Source organism: Meleagris gallopavo, chromosome 7, assembly GCF_905368555.1.
Source record: "Meleagris gallopavo chromosome 7, MGAL_WU_HG_1.1, whole genome shotgun sequence".
Classification (NCBI taxonomy): Eukaryota; Metazoa; Chordata; class Aves; order Galliformes; family Phasianidae; genus Meleagris; species Meleagris gallopavo.
The window spans coordinates 13,013,937-13,029,963 of NC_139410.1; the positions used below are offsets into that span (position 1 = coordinate 13,013,937).

Here is a 16,027-nt window from a genome sequence, read left to right on the forward strand (position 1 = left end):
CCTTCTTAGAAGTCTCTGTTAAACAGCTTTTGATCTACAAATGCTCAGACTATTGCTTGGATATAGAGATTTTCAACAAACTAAAGTACACTCATGTCTCTTTTTCTTTTGTTTCTGTTGTGTTTGATTTCATAGTTTTTCTCATTTCTAAAAGGTAAATCTTGTCTTGTCTAACGTCCCATTAAAAAAAAGAAAAGCACAGTGATCAACACACTAGGAATATTTGCAAATATTATTAAAAAGGCAAATTACTCCTTCATAATTTGTCCATGACAATGCACTTAAACCACTAGCAATGCTCACTTTTTTAAAGTTATAAATACTGAGACAGCATAAAGAGCACTACATTCAGTATTGTAACTCTCAAATTTGATTTCCTAGCTCTAAAGAACCCCACTGCTATCACAATTTAAATTACCTGGGAGGAAAAAAAACAACAACAAATACTGCAAGCTTGGTGACTTTTCTGTTTTGTGTGTCAAATTCAAAACCAAACATTTGGACTTAGTTGTGCAAAAGTGCTTTCCAACATCAATTTAAGAAAAAAGCATTTTAAACAACATTATAAAGTCCTTTAAGCCAACTCTAAGCAACAAGAATTCTAAAGTTAATTCAAGTGAGGGATGAGGTAAGCACTGAACTACAATTACTTGAAGGGAAGATGGAAAGTGTAAAATGAAGAATATTTTATTCTATACACGGAATATTAATAGGTAGCACAAAATCCTCTTTTTTTTTTTTTTAAAGTTGCAGCAGCCCTTGTATTTCCTCTTTCATTAGAGACATCTATTTCACCCCACGTATTTCAGTTGTACAAGAACAAAACAAACAAACCAAAACAAAAAACAAACAAACAAAAAAACCAGTCACCGCAACATCACTCATTACAGCTTTGTCAAAGAGCCCCTTACGCCCAGCAGAATAGGGCTTGTGGGTGTCTTTAGACAACAGCCAGCAGCCCAACCCACTGCATCCCGGCAGTCCCTGCAGGTGTTTCAGCTGGCCACTCTGGCTTCTCCCTACCTGATGCCAGCACCAACTATCACTTTACAGTTAACAGAACATCCCACATATGTAACCCTACTTTCAAGAGTAATATTACTTGCATACAAGAAGTGAAGTGTTAGTCTTCCACTGGGCTACAGTGACGTGGGAAAGGAAGGAAAGCGCAGTTAGAGACATTGCACAGCCAACAGTCAGCAAAAGCAATACTTTTCTGATGGATGCACAATTCCAGTTACTGACAGTAGCTTTTGTTATTACTGCTAACAAAGATATCCCTGACACAGGAAAGGAAGAAAGCTTCAGAAAACATGGCCAAAGAAAAAGTGAGCCTTTGTTAGACAAGGAATTTCAGTCACAAAGACGCCGTTCTTCAGAAAGACTATGCTGAAAGATGGGGAAATGCACTGACAGCGAGCTCAGTTTCAGGCTCTTTGAAATGACTTTTCACCGTTGAAACTGAAATGCCGAGAAAACAAAGTTTACAGCACTGTCTTCAAATCTACCAGGACTGATGACTTGAAGACTAGCTACTGAAAGTTAGACAATTCCATCTGAATAAAATCCCCTTTCTCTTAGAGCCACATAAATTATTTCAACAATCAAAATGGACGGATCTCTGGAAATGCTATTATACAAGACACTGAAAGGCTACAGACTAACTTGAGGAAATAAAAATAATCACATTTAGAACTGTACCAGGGGTAACCTCTGTTGAGATAGAAACACTGTAAGATTGCCAATTTTTCCCCTTTTGTCTAAGAGGCAAAAAGAATAATTATTAATAAAGCCATTAATACCCCCCGACCCTAACAAATCTTTACTCTGTTGTTACTGCGTTTCTCATTTTGCATATATGGTTGCAAATATAATTTGAGATAAACCCTCATCCACAATCATCCCTCACAAATGACTCTACAATCCAAAGTAAGCACTAGAACTCATGGTCACATTTACAGTTGCTGTCAGTTTTCAAAAATCAGTTTTCCAGTCAGAATCAGTTGGAATTCCCAGGTAAGCTGGAGCTTTCTAGATAAAAGTTGCACTGTTTCTGATGACATTTCCTCTGGTTTCACACAGCTCTACATATCCAGCTGCAACTGGCTTAACTGGAGAGAAAAGCAAAGGAACACATCTGCCTTTTGGTGGTTTGCGTAACTTCATGTCTCCACAGATCTGTGGATGGTTTGTATCTAAGAGCTTGCAAATTCTTTTAGGAAACTGCATGGCAAAACAGAGCCTGCAACCAAAAATCACAAAGCAGCTCACTGCTGAGCTGAAATCAAGAAAAGAGAGGCAATAATGACCGAGGCACAAAGTGTCGGGAAAAAAACCAACACTGATTGTGGTAAAAGATGAAAGACAATCCTGTGAACCCAGAGCAGCACTGCACATAGTCTATATAGAATGGATGAAGGGATTTTCTCCAGTGTTTTGCCTCTTTCCAAGGAGGCAAAAACACAGAAAACATCACCCATTGAAATTACATGGAAGGACTCAAATAATTCTAGGGAGAGGACACAAGTACTCTCAAAAAGCATTTCTTTGACTAGGTTCCTTACAGAAGCTTTTTTTTTATTATTTATTTATTTATTTATTTATTTTAACATGCAGTAGCAAGCTACAGGGCTACAACCAAAAAGGTCTAAGGACCCGAGCTGTAACTCTGGCAGTGCTGGAGCTAAAATGTGATGCTTTGCTGAGGAAGAAACTGCATAAACAACCTAAAACAAGTAGCTCCTTACTAGCAACACATCCTGGATGATGCCCTGAGTCTCAACTCCACAGTAACAGCAGTAAAACAAACTTTAAAGAAACAAAAGGTCCAAAGTGACTGAAATAGACCATTCTGTTTAAAAAAAAGGCACTATTGCCTGAACAAGAAGTGCAGAAATATGTGGCTGGTCAGACTAACATACCATTTATTTACAGAGCTTTAAGGCACTTAAATTATGTTGATCTGCACAGCTTTAAAAAAACTTCACTGCAACAAAGATTCAAATCCAGAACACATTCACTTTTCAACCAAGCATCTCATTGTTAGATTACTACCAAGATAAATTGATTTCCTCCCAGAAGACTGAAGAACACATATTCCAAACCTCAGGAAGAACTAAACCTAAAGTTGGACTCTGCCCAGAATTTTTTAAGAGCTGCTTTACTGTCAAACCAAATTTTCTTGATCTTTCAGGTCAGCATAAGATTTGGTAAATCTAATAGTGTCCCCATAGTGATGTTCCACAGATTACATTCAGAAGCTCCAAGCAGCTATCCAGCCTTTCTGAGCAACTTAATATACCTGATACTGCAAAAACCACCCAATACTGAACAAAAACTTCCCATGTCTCACTTCATCTTGTGAAATGTCCAGAGAGGACAGACTATACTTTTTTTTTGCCTGTCATCTGCTCCCTCAGAGTAAACTCCTTGCCTGGTTGGGCTTGGCTACTTGGGTAGTTATTCTGGAAATCTAATTAAGCTCTATGTCCATCAGTTGATAAACAGGTTATATGGAAGAGAAAGTCTATATTTCAACCTCGTCTTAGCTAACAACCACAAGTAAAAGCTTCAGCAAACAAGTTTACCCACTTATACTATGTTCACTTACATAAAGTAATTGAAGAACCAAGTCCAGTAAGAACAAAAAGGCTTCAACAATGTTGTTCTAAATTGATCTGCTGACAGGAGATGGCACAGATACTACTCCTCTGGCTTGTAGCTGTAGTTTTTTCTCAAAACTATCTCTTAAATTTAAAAGCAAGCTATGCAGACAGAAGCAAGGTTTGCCTCATCAGTCAGTTTGATGCTGGAACTTTCAGCTAAGACTAAGGTTTCTCTGCAGCCATAAAAAATAAATACAAATCAAACATTTCACATGAAATCTGTCAAGTGAAGTAAAATTCATATCCACATGGAACTACAGTTAGTAGCCTTCTTTCAGTTTTCTCCTTTCAGGCTGATGCATGCGACTATGAGGACCATTAAGAGTAACATACATCCACTAATGGGGTTCTTTTCAAACCCTCACAGTTTTGGCAATGAGGAGATGCCTGACATTTTAACTGCCAAATGGAATTTATTATCAGGCTCACTCCAATAAAATGGATAAATACGTCAGCTGATGTTATAACAAATAATGTTATTTGCATTCTAAACCCATAAAAAGAATTTTTTAAAAAATCTGAAAAGCAGGAGAGATTTTCCACCACTGCAGACAGCACACAGATATGGCAGTTCACGCATAATCTGTAGTTACTTTTTTAGGATGGTCATTACTGGTTCATAACTGCAGAAAGCAACAAAGGAAACCCACAGTTTGCCCACTCCCTTTCTAAAAGCATCATCTAGCATGGGCTACATGCAGAATAAGGCATGATCAGCACCAGAAGTATCCATTTCATACAGATAGACAGTAACAGCCAGGGAGGAGATCTATTTTATAACCCTCAAAAAACATTTCAGCACTACGTGATTCGAAATACAATACTATACCTTATACTCATGTGAGAAATCTCCTTTCATTTATTAAAAAAAATGTTCATTGCGATCAGACGTGCTACATACACAACAATACCTTACCACAAGTACCAGCTGCCAACCCCACGGGGGCATCATTAGGATATCTACACTAGCAGCTATTTAACAGGAATGTGTAGGGTTGTTTTTTTTTTTTTTTTTTAGCTTTTTAGTCACAGGACATACTTAGTAATGAAAAACATTTCACATCAACTTGGAACTTCATTTAATTAATATTTTCCATGTGATGTCTTAATATTCTACACTTTCAAATGCAGTTTCCTCTTTAAAACCATGGCTGCCACTAAAGAAATTTCATTTCCTCTAACCCAAATCCCCAAACCAGATGCACTTCAGCAAGACAACAATACCAAAATGCTTAATAAAGGCTATAGCCTATTTACTACTTAATGCATCCCAATGCTGGATCATGCAACCTCATCAACTTCTTGTCAAATTTTAAGGCTTTTTGCTGTTAGTACTGCAACCACTAACACTATTAACGTTTGAATATCTCTGAGATCCTCAGCAACTTGCCATACTCCATCTGAATTTCTGACACATTCATCAATTAATAGCCTATCAGTCACCAAATGGCTCTTCATATTTAAATACTGCTACCAGTTTCTGAAAAAATTAAGGATACTGCAACTTTAAAAAATATGTACAGATTTCAATTATTACTATTATTTTATTTTACACGCCTTTAGTGCTCCCTTATTGGAGCAATGTTTAAGCTGAAACATAAATACCAATCAAATAATAACTCATACCGTATATAGGATAAAAAGAATATTACACAGGGGGAGGCTCATGTCCAGCTGCTAGGTAGTCGCTGAATTTTTTTTAAATGCAGTTAGCACAATATTCTTCCTCTATAAATGATCTGGTAGATACATCTAAGATAGTCAATATTTTGCAAAAAAAACTTTAAAAATGTACTGCTAGCTTCCTTACACAAATACATCAATTTCCATTACAAAATGTTTATCTGCAATAAAATAATCTGATACACAGGAAGGAGAGCAATGTTGTTTTAAACAGTCTGTAACATTCACATAACCATCTCCCCGTGTGTAATAGTCTCAGAAGAATAAGAATGGGAATCCAGCCCTGGGATTTCTTACCTTAAATCTAAGCAACCACTTAATGCATAAATGGAGCAAATAAAAGAGGTAAGGAAAAAAAGCATTGAAAGGTTAGTTGGAACTTCAGGATATGAAGAGAAAGGAAAAAGAAAGAAAAAAGTTAAGCATTCAGCATTAACAAAATAATGTATCAGTAGATCATAGAAAGAGTGGCTAAAGCAGAATGTGTCATGAATAAAAGATTTTCAAGCTGAAACTTTCAATATATGTTCATCACAAAGCCCTTACATTAACACTTCAAAATTAAAGCCCAATTGTCAGTATACTGTTTACTCGAGTTCTTACAGTACTAACTGTAAGACACCATCCTTCAGAATGGAAAATAAGACCTTGATGGATTAACTTCAGAGATTACTTTTTGGAGCTGTCAAAGAATGGACTTATCAATACCCTGAGCTCAACTGAACTCAGTTACCTGCATTAGCATATTCACAACCGGCTGAAACAAAAGCCTCTAAATACTGATCTAATATATGCTCTTTCCTAGACAACACTAGTAGTTAACTCTTAATCTGGTCCAATGAGAAATCTCTTGAACAAAGACCAAGAGTCAATCATCACGCCTCATGCTTTTGGCATGAAGTCACACAATATCTCACTGGCATAATACCATATATTTTCTTTCCCCATAATAAAAATATCAGTGCAAGTAATCCTCTCATTTTAATATCTTTTGATCTGTTTTCAGTTCAGCTGATCTAAACACGTTGCACATCACATTTCTTAAATTTCTTGTAACACCAAAGGTAAAACATGGCAGAATCTCAACAGCCAGGACTACTCTGGTTCATTCACTTAGCTCATAACAAGAACCTAAAGTAGCAAAGAAAGCATAATCTGATTTACTAGAAAGCAGCTTTCAAGTTCAAAATTCTATGTTGATATTAACCAAAAAAGTCACTGCTTCACAGGAAAGCCAGGTGTCCTTGTAGTGGCCAGAAAGATTGTCAATTTCACGAAAGGGTCCAGGAGGGGGTGATTCTTTCCTCAGCTGTATTGCTTGGTAATTACAGTACCTTAATACAACTACACACCACTTCAAATGGATCAAACTTTTTTCTTTTCCATCCTCCTAACTAGAAAACCTCATGGAAGGAAAAGTAGAAGACTCTGTAACCCAGGAAACATTCAAAAAGAATAGAGCAAGTCCCTTTCAATTAAGAAGTTCTTTGTATTTTTGCAGCATTGTGGCTTCAGAGAAGCAAGATGATGAGGGACCACTTAGAATGATATAGTGGCATTTAAATTCTCTCCCATCATACTGTAAAGCACCTTTTCCCAAAGAACTTACCCACGAATGTTTTGAATTTCCAAAAGTCATATAGCTGGTTAATAAACTGGTTAAACTATTCACTTCAACTTGGCACACTGGATTTCTTGGCCAAGTATGCTCCCGTTTCCCCTTTATTTTATTTTCAATCCAGTTCACAATCATTTTTAGGGACTGCAATAAATGCATGCTACACTACTTTTTTCATTGTCTTGATAATAAATAACTTTGTGTCCCAGTGCTAGAGGGAAAGCCCTACAGCAAGAAAGTAGACAAGAGGATTAATAATAACTAGAACTTCAACTCTATTTATTCAGTAACTTGTCAAGTACTCATTTTAAGGGAAAATGCTCAATTGCTAAATTGCTCTTAAGCTCAAGCAATAAACAACTATAAATAAGCAAATTTAAAGCTAACTCATCTTTGTTCTCTTTGTTGTCCAGCAGGAGATCTAGTAAACTATTCTGCAGTTACTCAAGCAGAAAAAAAATTAACAGGCTGATAAACACAACTGGCCATTTTCTCCCTACCAACAAGAGGGTGGTTCCTTCTTCAGCACTGAACACAGGATGGATCAATTGGAATTGATCTATGGATCTTAATGTTTGCTTAATGTTTCACTAAGCACACAATGCTTTTCTAAGGCTTTTCACATTTTTTTCTGGATAAATATAGTACATTGCAAACAGTACATTTGGATGCTGTTTCAAGTATATCACAAGCAGAACAAATGGATGCAAATACACATTTGACTCATCAGGCACTGCATCACAGTGGGTCTGATTCTGCTACATTGAGGTAAGCAGAATAGCAATTATAAGGGTATAAAGCCAGTGGGAAGTAACTTGTGTTGTAGTGCAATTAAAACTTTTTTTAATGAGTTCTAAAATAATTTTGTTAAAGTGATCATAATTATATTATCAAGAACAGTATCCAGACAGAGTTCTGTTGACCTGCAGGTATTCAAAATTTGATTTAGTAGTAGATTTTAAACACAAGAATTATAATGATTTCCTAGACAAAATAGTAGCTATTATTGATATTGCAGGAGTTGTTTTGGTTTTCTTTGTTTGTTTGTTCATATTTTTTCTCTAAATTAAAGAGTTACTTGTCTGTTGAGAATCTGATTAAGATCACAAACTGAAGTTGAATGTTTTGGTAAGAAATGGTGACAAATCTTTTCTGTTGATTAACAGGATGTGAAGAAGACTAAGTAAAATTGTTCTGAAGAAATACTTAGGACTGTTAAGAATTTGAATTTTAGAAGTTAGGTTAAGCAACTTACTGTCACCTAAATCCAAGGTGACAGTTCAAACTGAACATCACAGACAACCCAATGCAGGTACGTATCAAACAAAAAGAAATTCTTGCGTAGTTTGACTGGAAGAAGCATCTTACTGTATTGCTAATTTAGAGACTTACAGATTTGTAAGTTTGTCACATAAAAATGACACAGCTTTGTGTTATTTACCTTTCTTCTCCTGGAACTTTAACTCTGTCAGTGTTCTCATTTCCATATTTGTTTTTCTGGCAGCATAGTTTAACTAACAATGAGACAATGACATGCCTGCTAAGACTCTGCTTGCATTCAGGAAATGCTTTGAAAAAATCTACATACATGTAATCCCACACTGGACATGACTGCCGTTGTGCGCATTGTTCTAACAGTTATACAGAACAGCCACCAATTGTGTCTTATTCTGATCTTTACCCTGAAATTTACTTATCCTCATCTTTTAAGACTAGGATCAGCCAGCTTTGAGCCTGGCACCGCTATACTGAAACCCTGTGAGGCAAAAAAGTTATAGAGAGCTCACTTTAACAAAGCACATTATGAGATATGGGTACAACAGATTGACAGAAGTTAGAGAAGAGAGCAACTAATACTACTTATGCAAACGCTTTCTTCAGATGAGCTTCCAAGTAAACCAGGGGCAATTAAAGCTGGATCATATTCTGTGTTGCTAATTTAGAGAGAAAAGTGAAAGATAGTCATTAACCTTTCATTACTCAATATATCCTGACAACTGACCCAAACAGTAAGAGCAGCATCACACAAGAACACATTTAGAAGCATTGTAAAAGCTGAGATGTACAGTTCCAAATATCCTCAGAAATAAGATTCAGTGAGTTGTGAGGTTCAAGGAGACAGGGAAGGGGAAAGACTAACTGCAGTCTTGCAGAACTCCTCTTATAACTATAGACACACTGGCCAGGCAAGGAGAAACTGGTATATTACCATGAAAAGCATCAAGTTATTTTGTAAATACACATAGACAAAGTATTTGCAGTTTGTCTGTTTTAACAATATCACCTACCTTCACTCCATGTCCAATATCATCTAGAATTGTATAATCAATTGGTTTCCTGATGTAGCGAACTGGTCGCTCCAAGTTAGCTGGTGCAATGATTTTGTGAGTTCTTGAGGTGTTTTTGTTTGTAGTCAAGATACCAATTTCTCTTCTAGCAACTTTCTCTTTGTGAATGTCCACCGTCTACAAAAGACGCAGTGTATTTACTAACAGTGGTATGCATTTGAATACAGAGTCAGTAGACAAAAAAAAAAATACTCTAAATCAGTTCCAATGTTTTGATACTGTGCTAAACATATCACTACATATACTTGCTTACATCATCTTTGATTTACTGTTGAACTTGTCACCTCCAAACCTACACTAATGGCCACAAGTTCTTTGGATTTTCTATTACTCTCATTCTTAACAATTGAGCAAAATATTTTTTATTTCCAATGAATTTACTGACACTGATTTATACAATTCTATTAATCATCTTTTTTAATTCTACAACTGCTTCCTCAGCTGTTCTTTGAAATACCCTCCAATGAGATGAAGCATAAGGATATCTTCTCAAATCTGAAATTCTACAACCTGAAAAACAAACCATAAGCTGCTTTTCTCACACTAAGAGAGTTTGCTAAGCTAGCACTGGTAGCTATACAGCAGAATATAGCTTCTCTCAGACAAATCAGACAAGGTACTTCAGTCAATACAAAGTCGTCATCAAAAAGCAATGGTGAAATTTTAGGTCACTAAGCCCAGTGCCTTCATTTAGAATGGTAAGTCTTGCACAGAAAAGCCATCCTTCCCATAACACAAATATCATACCATGAGTACCACAGGAGAATATCTACCTCAGAAATAAGGTCCTACTGAAAATTAATTCTTTGAAAACACGTATTTGAATTTTATTTATTTATTTTAATAAGAGAAGGAAAAAAAGAACGTTATCAAAAACAAAAACAAAAAAAAACAACCCATCTCTCGCAGGGAGAAAAACAACCCTCTTAAAGCAAGGTGCACAGAGTTGCATGCAGCATTAACAAAAAAAAATCATCATCATCATCATTTGCTGACAAAACAACTTTGCCTACAAAAAATTTCACAGATGTGAACATTTTAGTGACAGCTTAAAGTGAGAAAACACTTAGAATTACCATCAATATTGTTCATCATTCATAAAATTTCTTGTGATCATGAATGGTACCGGAGAGACTTCTTGCAGCCAACACAAATGCTCTGTAGCAATTACGAAGGAACAGGTACAAATGAGAAATTATTTTCATAACAAAAGTTTTCTGAATTTTATTTTTCTGCGGGCAGGCACTGGAACAGCAGGGTTGGCTACAATGTTTTAAATTTCTGCTTGAGCCAAGGATAACAGAAGCAGTAAAAATGATCTTGTATATCTGTATTATCTATGAAAGTAATTCTAAAACATAAAACAAATGAGCAACAAAAAAACACACAAACAAAAGCAAGCAAACAAAACAAACATACAAAACTCCCACTAAAACAAACAACACTTCCTAAAAGCTGTTTCTTCAAATTCTTTCCAGAGAAGAATTTCCCCAAATGTTCAAGGCATAATGTGCAAGTTTAAATTACGATCTATCAAGATTACCTATTATTTCCCAGCAACTTATTTTCAATATCTTGCACCTTAGCTAAACAAAGCTGTATTAGTTGCTTCAGTCATGTCCATTTCTGCCACTTCTGGTACCACCTGCCTAGAGCAATAAAGCTTCTACCAAAGCGGCACAGCCATTTCTTCAAACAAAGCTACCAAGTAAATAGACTATTCAATCTTGGAATATGTTGGAATCCTGTCTTTGGAAAGCTCAAGTTCATTGGGTAAGGACTGGAAATCTATTAGGGCAGTTAAACTACCTGGGATACATTCTCCATCACCCTTACATAAACCCACCCAAATCTGGTCAACACATGAACCTTTACAGAAATTCACAGTTTGTGCAAGCTTAATTTAAGAATTAAGCTGCTCCACAACTAATTTTGCCAAAGTCCTTTCTGAAGTTTCCTGGGATGACCAGGTCTAGATACCATCCCCCAAGGCAACAGTGTGAGTCAGATTCTTCATGTCTCATACAGTGCTTACGGCACCAGAGCAAACAGCACATGCACATGTTCCAATCCAACACAGGAAAAAAGTACCATTTTGCATCAGGGTAAAATCCACTATTCATCTGACGTATTCTAGTCCCTACCCTGTGCCAAACCCTCACTTTGACAGTTTAGCAGAGGGAGAGGTTCACATCATCATTATACCAAGAGATGGTCTACAAAAACCTCACCTCAGCAGCTGGAGACTTAGCACAAACTGTTTTGTCTGTTTTGTTTGTCTTGGTTTTTATAACCTAACTGCATGCATCTGTAACAACTTGAAAGGCAGTTTCATGTTTAATACCACAGAAGAATTCCATTCTCCTCTGCTATCTCAGACTTCATCTGTGTGAGACATGATCTAGACGTGACACTAGAGAAGCACAGAAACAACAGAAACATTTTATGTTCTTTGTCTCATAGGCCTCTGATCCCATTTGCTGAAAAGTTAAACAACCCCAGCTGCCGGAACAACTGCCTCTCAATTGCTATATAATGTTTCAAATGTACTGCAACATCACAGTCTGTGGTTCTGAATCAAAACTTTATTTCTACCTTAGATGCTACGTTCTTAGAGCTTTGGCTTCTATCTACAAAACGGATAAAGTAACTCAGCACAGCGTTGAGAAGTTTTTTTCTTACTCTCTGCATTTCAAGTGCATCACTTCTGCAAACTTAATCATGCATTTTTAGTATTATATTACAAAATTATCTACAAACATAAGGTGAATGAAGATATTTAATGCACATGTTACTGTAGAGACAGCATCTTGGCACTGTGGAAACTTGTTTCCATGAATTATGAGAGGGTTTTATTAATAATTAAGTAGGAATTGTAAGAACATTCAGTTTCCTTAAGGACTACTGTGATAAATGAGGCACAACTTCAGTAACAAGCAACAAAAAGCATAAAATCTGATTACAACCTGAAGTTCATCTAACAGGGTTCTTTTGCATTATGATTCAGAACATCTCCTTTATCTTTAGCAGCAATGGGATGACTAAGCTCATTAAAACAGCATCCACTTCAGGCAAATACACCCCAAATTGTATTGTGTTGGAAGGTTTTTCAAAAAATTTCATTTTCTTGGTCAGTTGACTACTGGAATTATAAGATCTTAAGACATTTGTATAATAGCAGAAAAGAACATTAAGCTATTTGATTAATAGAAAAAAGAATAGAGATTAACCTGCTACTAAAGAAAATCAAAATATTTATCTACAGCACAGATAATTATTGTCTCCAGTACTAGCATAAATCCCTTAAGTGAGGCAGAAGAATGCGAAAAGAATGTTTATTCACTGACATAGAAACTTCTATTGAGAAGCATCAATTTCAAATGATCCTCTTCAGAAAATCTCCAAGAACACGACAAATAAAGTGTGTTTCATTACTTGGGGTTATAGCTGGATTAGCAGAACACCAAACTTGTGAAGTCTGACAGGAGCAGCAGATGGGATATACTCTGTACTTCCATAATTTAAAATATTATTGTCTGATAAAAAATTTCTAACTCCTGATAGTGTTATGCATTTTTCCTCTCATCACTCCATTAGGCTAAAGCATTTACATAATAGAAAGTTCATTAGAGATTAGACTCATCATTACCATTTTTTCAAATACCCTCCATAACATCTGCAAAAGGCAATCAATGGCTTAAGGAGAAAAACAAAATTAATATTATTCACCACTTTACTTAGAACTCAGAGTTTTGAAAAATATTTTTTGCTGTGAATGAAATTTCCCAGAATATTAAGCTAGCACATTGGAAGCCCAATCTGCTGTCGAATTTTGGAAACAAAAGTCTCCACAGCCTTCAACTTTTCCTCTACTCAAAACATCCTAATTTTCAATTATCAATATACTGTCAGTCTGTTTGGGCTTTTAAAATACACTTTAAAAACACCTTCTAAGAAAAGGCTGCTTAAGCATAATGATGCTAAGTTGTTTGGTGATTTTTTTTTTTTTAATATATCCTAACTATCTTATTTCAAATTAGCTTGAAAACTGGACTATTACTTTAAAATGAAAAACTGCCATCAGAAATGTGACATCTTTGTTGCTTCAACATAAGTTAAATGTATTCTGTACAGTAAGAGGTCATAATGATACTAAGATGCTGAAGAGCTACCTACCCACTAAACTGGTAAAATTTACTAGGCTAAATTAGACTTGCATTGCCATTTTCAGAGAAGTCTGTCTATTCTTAGAATTTGCCATTTTTAGAAAAGTCTGGCTATATGTAATTCACAAGAAAAAGACAACTGAAAACAGTTACCAGCCTTCACCGACAGCTCAGTGGAAGATCCAAGAGAACTTCCATGCAGAGACCACCTGGCTCACGCACACTACTGCAGTTCAACCAAGCACCACGCGCTGACTACAGAAGAGTTCAGCCTGTGATCCTTTCACTGCGTGACTCGTGACTGGCAGCACCATGGGAGACAAATTCTACAAGAAGAGGATGAAGCAGGTTTCTCCATCCTCCAGCACCACTGGAGACAACACATCACTCTTACTATATTTGAACTCTTTGTGACAAAACACTTGTTTATATTATTACCAGCAGAGAATAGTTTTAAAGCTTAACTTTTTCACTAAGAGTATTTTATAACTTAATCTGACCAAATCATACAAACAGTAAAACCTGAAAAATCTGCAAAATTACTTTAAAGAATTTGGAGATGATTTTTCACAGCATCTGCTAACTTGAAAAAATTTTAACATAATTTTTTTCTAATGAGTATAAATATTAATACAGATGATCTGTATTTAGGATTGAAATTATTCAAATATAAAACAATGCATGTTATCTATTACTGGACAAAGATCAAGAAAGCAAGTAAGAACAGATAGATTCATCAGCCTTCAGACCAAAACAAAGTAATCTAGATTTTAGACTAACAGGACTTAATCACTTTCATTAAAATGGTTTCCTTATTGAGGACCTATATGCAATTTGAACATCCACAAATGGTCATCAGTTTCCATCTCAGTTCTTTGATTAAGTTGACATTTAGAAGGCAATACAGAAAGTGATATAAATTTGCATTCTACAAATGTATGTATGAACAGAGAACTAGAATAGTTTATCCTCTGAAGTTATTGCGACTCTGAGTTTGAGCTACATTTAAGCAAAACAGGCACTTTTTAAGAAGTTTTTTTTTTTGTTTGCTTTTGTTTTGTTTTTAACTAAAACCCAAACAGTTTTGCTCCCCTCTTTGAGCATATGCAGGATTTTGAATGAAAATCAAAAGCAGGGCTACACAACTACTTATCATAACTTGAACTAGTGTTTTCTAAATTTAAATCTCACTGTGTACTGACCAAAGTATTAGTGCAGTAATGCACTGCCAAATGTGAGCAGATGGTAGTTACCAATCTGTTCTATGCTACTGATTTCATTTCAAGTCAGAGAGAAATGATAATTTGGCCATGAGGTATTATTAAACCATGAAGTGTTTAACATCACTCGACAAACAACAAAAAAAAGATGGAAGAAATCTTCCACATGTTTGACTTGTTCCAGGAGTATAGTCAAAGTTACTGAACTGAAATTATTTATTACATAGCAACTGTGACAAAAATAATTTTCTCAAGAAAAGTAACTACTGAAATTAAGAGAGAATATAATACAACATCACTATTGTCGGATGGACCCATTTCTGAGGGTATTAAATGCAACTTAGTCTTAAGTTCCTAGGACTAGCACACTTCATACAAGTGTCTGTTCTTCTGATATCACTTCTTCGATGAAGATTTGGGGAGCATCCTACATATGGATAAAAAAAAAAAAAAATCAGAAAAAAAAACTCAGAAAAACTTAGTTTTGCTTGGTTGTACAAATGCAGCCTGTGAGCCTCAGCTGTTAAAAAACACTAGTACCAGGTAACAGTTACTGATAACTTAGCATTCCATTTTTAGTAACCATGCCTTTTGTAAAAGAGACAAAACATGCGATCTAACATCTCAACCTGCATAAAATCCAGGTTCTCAGAAGGAAAAAGTTAAAAATGCCATGAACCTTTCCCCAGAATTGCTTTACAGGAACTGTGTGACAAATGTATTTAATGTATCTATAAAATAGAAAATCCACTGAGTTCAAGTAGTTTTATTCTGTATCCCATGGTAGGCTCTCAAATAGCCAAAATACCTGTCAACTTCCTAAAAACTGTATACATACACACAGGCACACCCACCACACACACACACACACACACACACACACACAAGTATATACACACATCCAAATAACAGAATGACTTAGGTTGGAAGGGACCCCAGGCAGGGCCACCAACCTCCAGATCTGGCACTAGACCAGACTGCCCACAGCCCCATCCAACCAGGTCTTGAACACCTCCAGGGATGGAGCATCCAGTGCCTCTCTGGGCAGCCTGTGCCAGCACCTCACCACTCTCTCTGTAAAAAACTTTTTCCTGACATCCTAACAGAAATACACAGCATACAGACACAGCATGTACATAGCCCATATACATACATGCATCAGAGTTACTTGTGACATTTTCCGGGGTAAAAAAAAAAATTGAATTATGGATTACAAAAAGTATGCAGCAGAAGAGATGAAACTTCTCAGCTTTTTTCTAAAGATGCAGCCACATGAGATGGCAGAAGCCATCAAATAGCGTACCACCACCAGGAAGCAAAATTCAGG

The 16,027-nt window shown here is 36.0% G+C and overlaps 1 protein-coding gene across 6 annotated transcripts in view; it reads right to left on the reverse strand.

Annotated features, from left to right (window-relative positions):
* Positions 1–16,027, reverse strand: part of ABI2 (abl interactor 2) — a 57,382-nt gene that overhangs the window by 16,070 nt on the left and 25,285 nt on the right. For 4 of the 6 annotated variants that reach the window (XM_010713510.4, XM_085227711.1, XM_010713515.4 and 1 more), the window contains exon 3: positions 9,255–9,431. The exons of 1 other annotated variant lie outside the window; for it this stretch is intronic. In XM_010713510.4, the coding sequence (XP_010711812.1) occupies positions 9,255–9,431 (177 nt within the window). Of the gene's footprint in view, positions 1–9,254; positions 9,432–10,390; positions 10,473–16,027 lie in introns of all 6 variants that reach the window. One more of the 6 variants, XM_085227712.1, reaches the window with a different exon arrangement.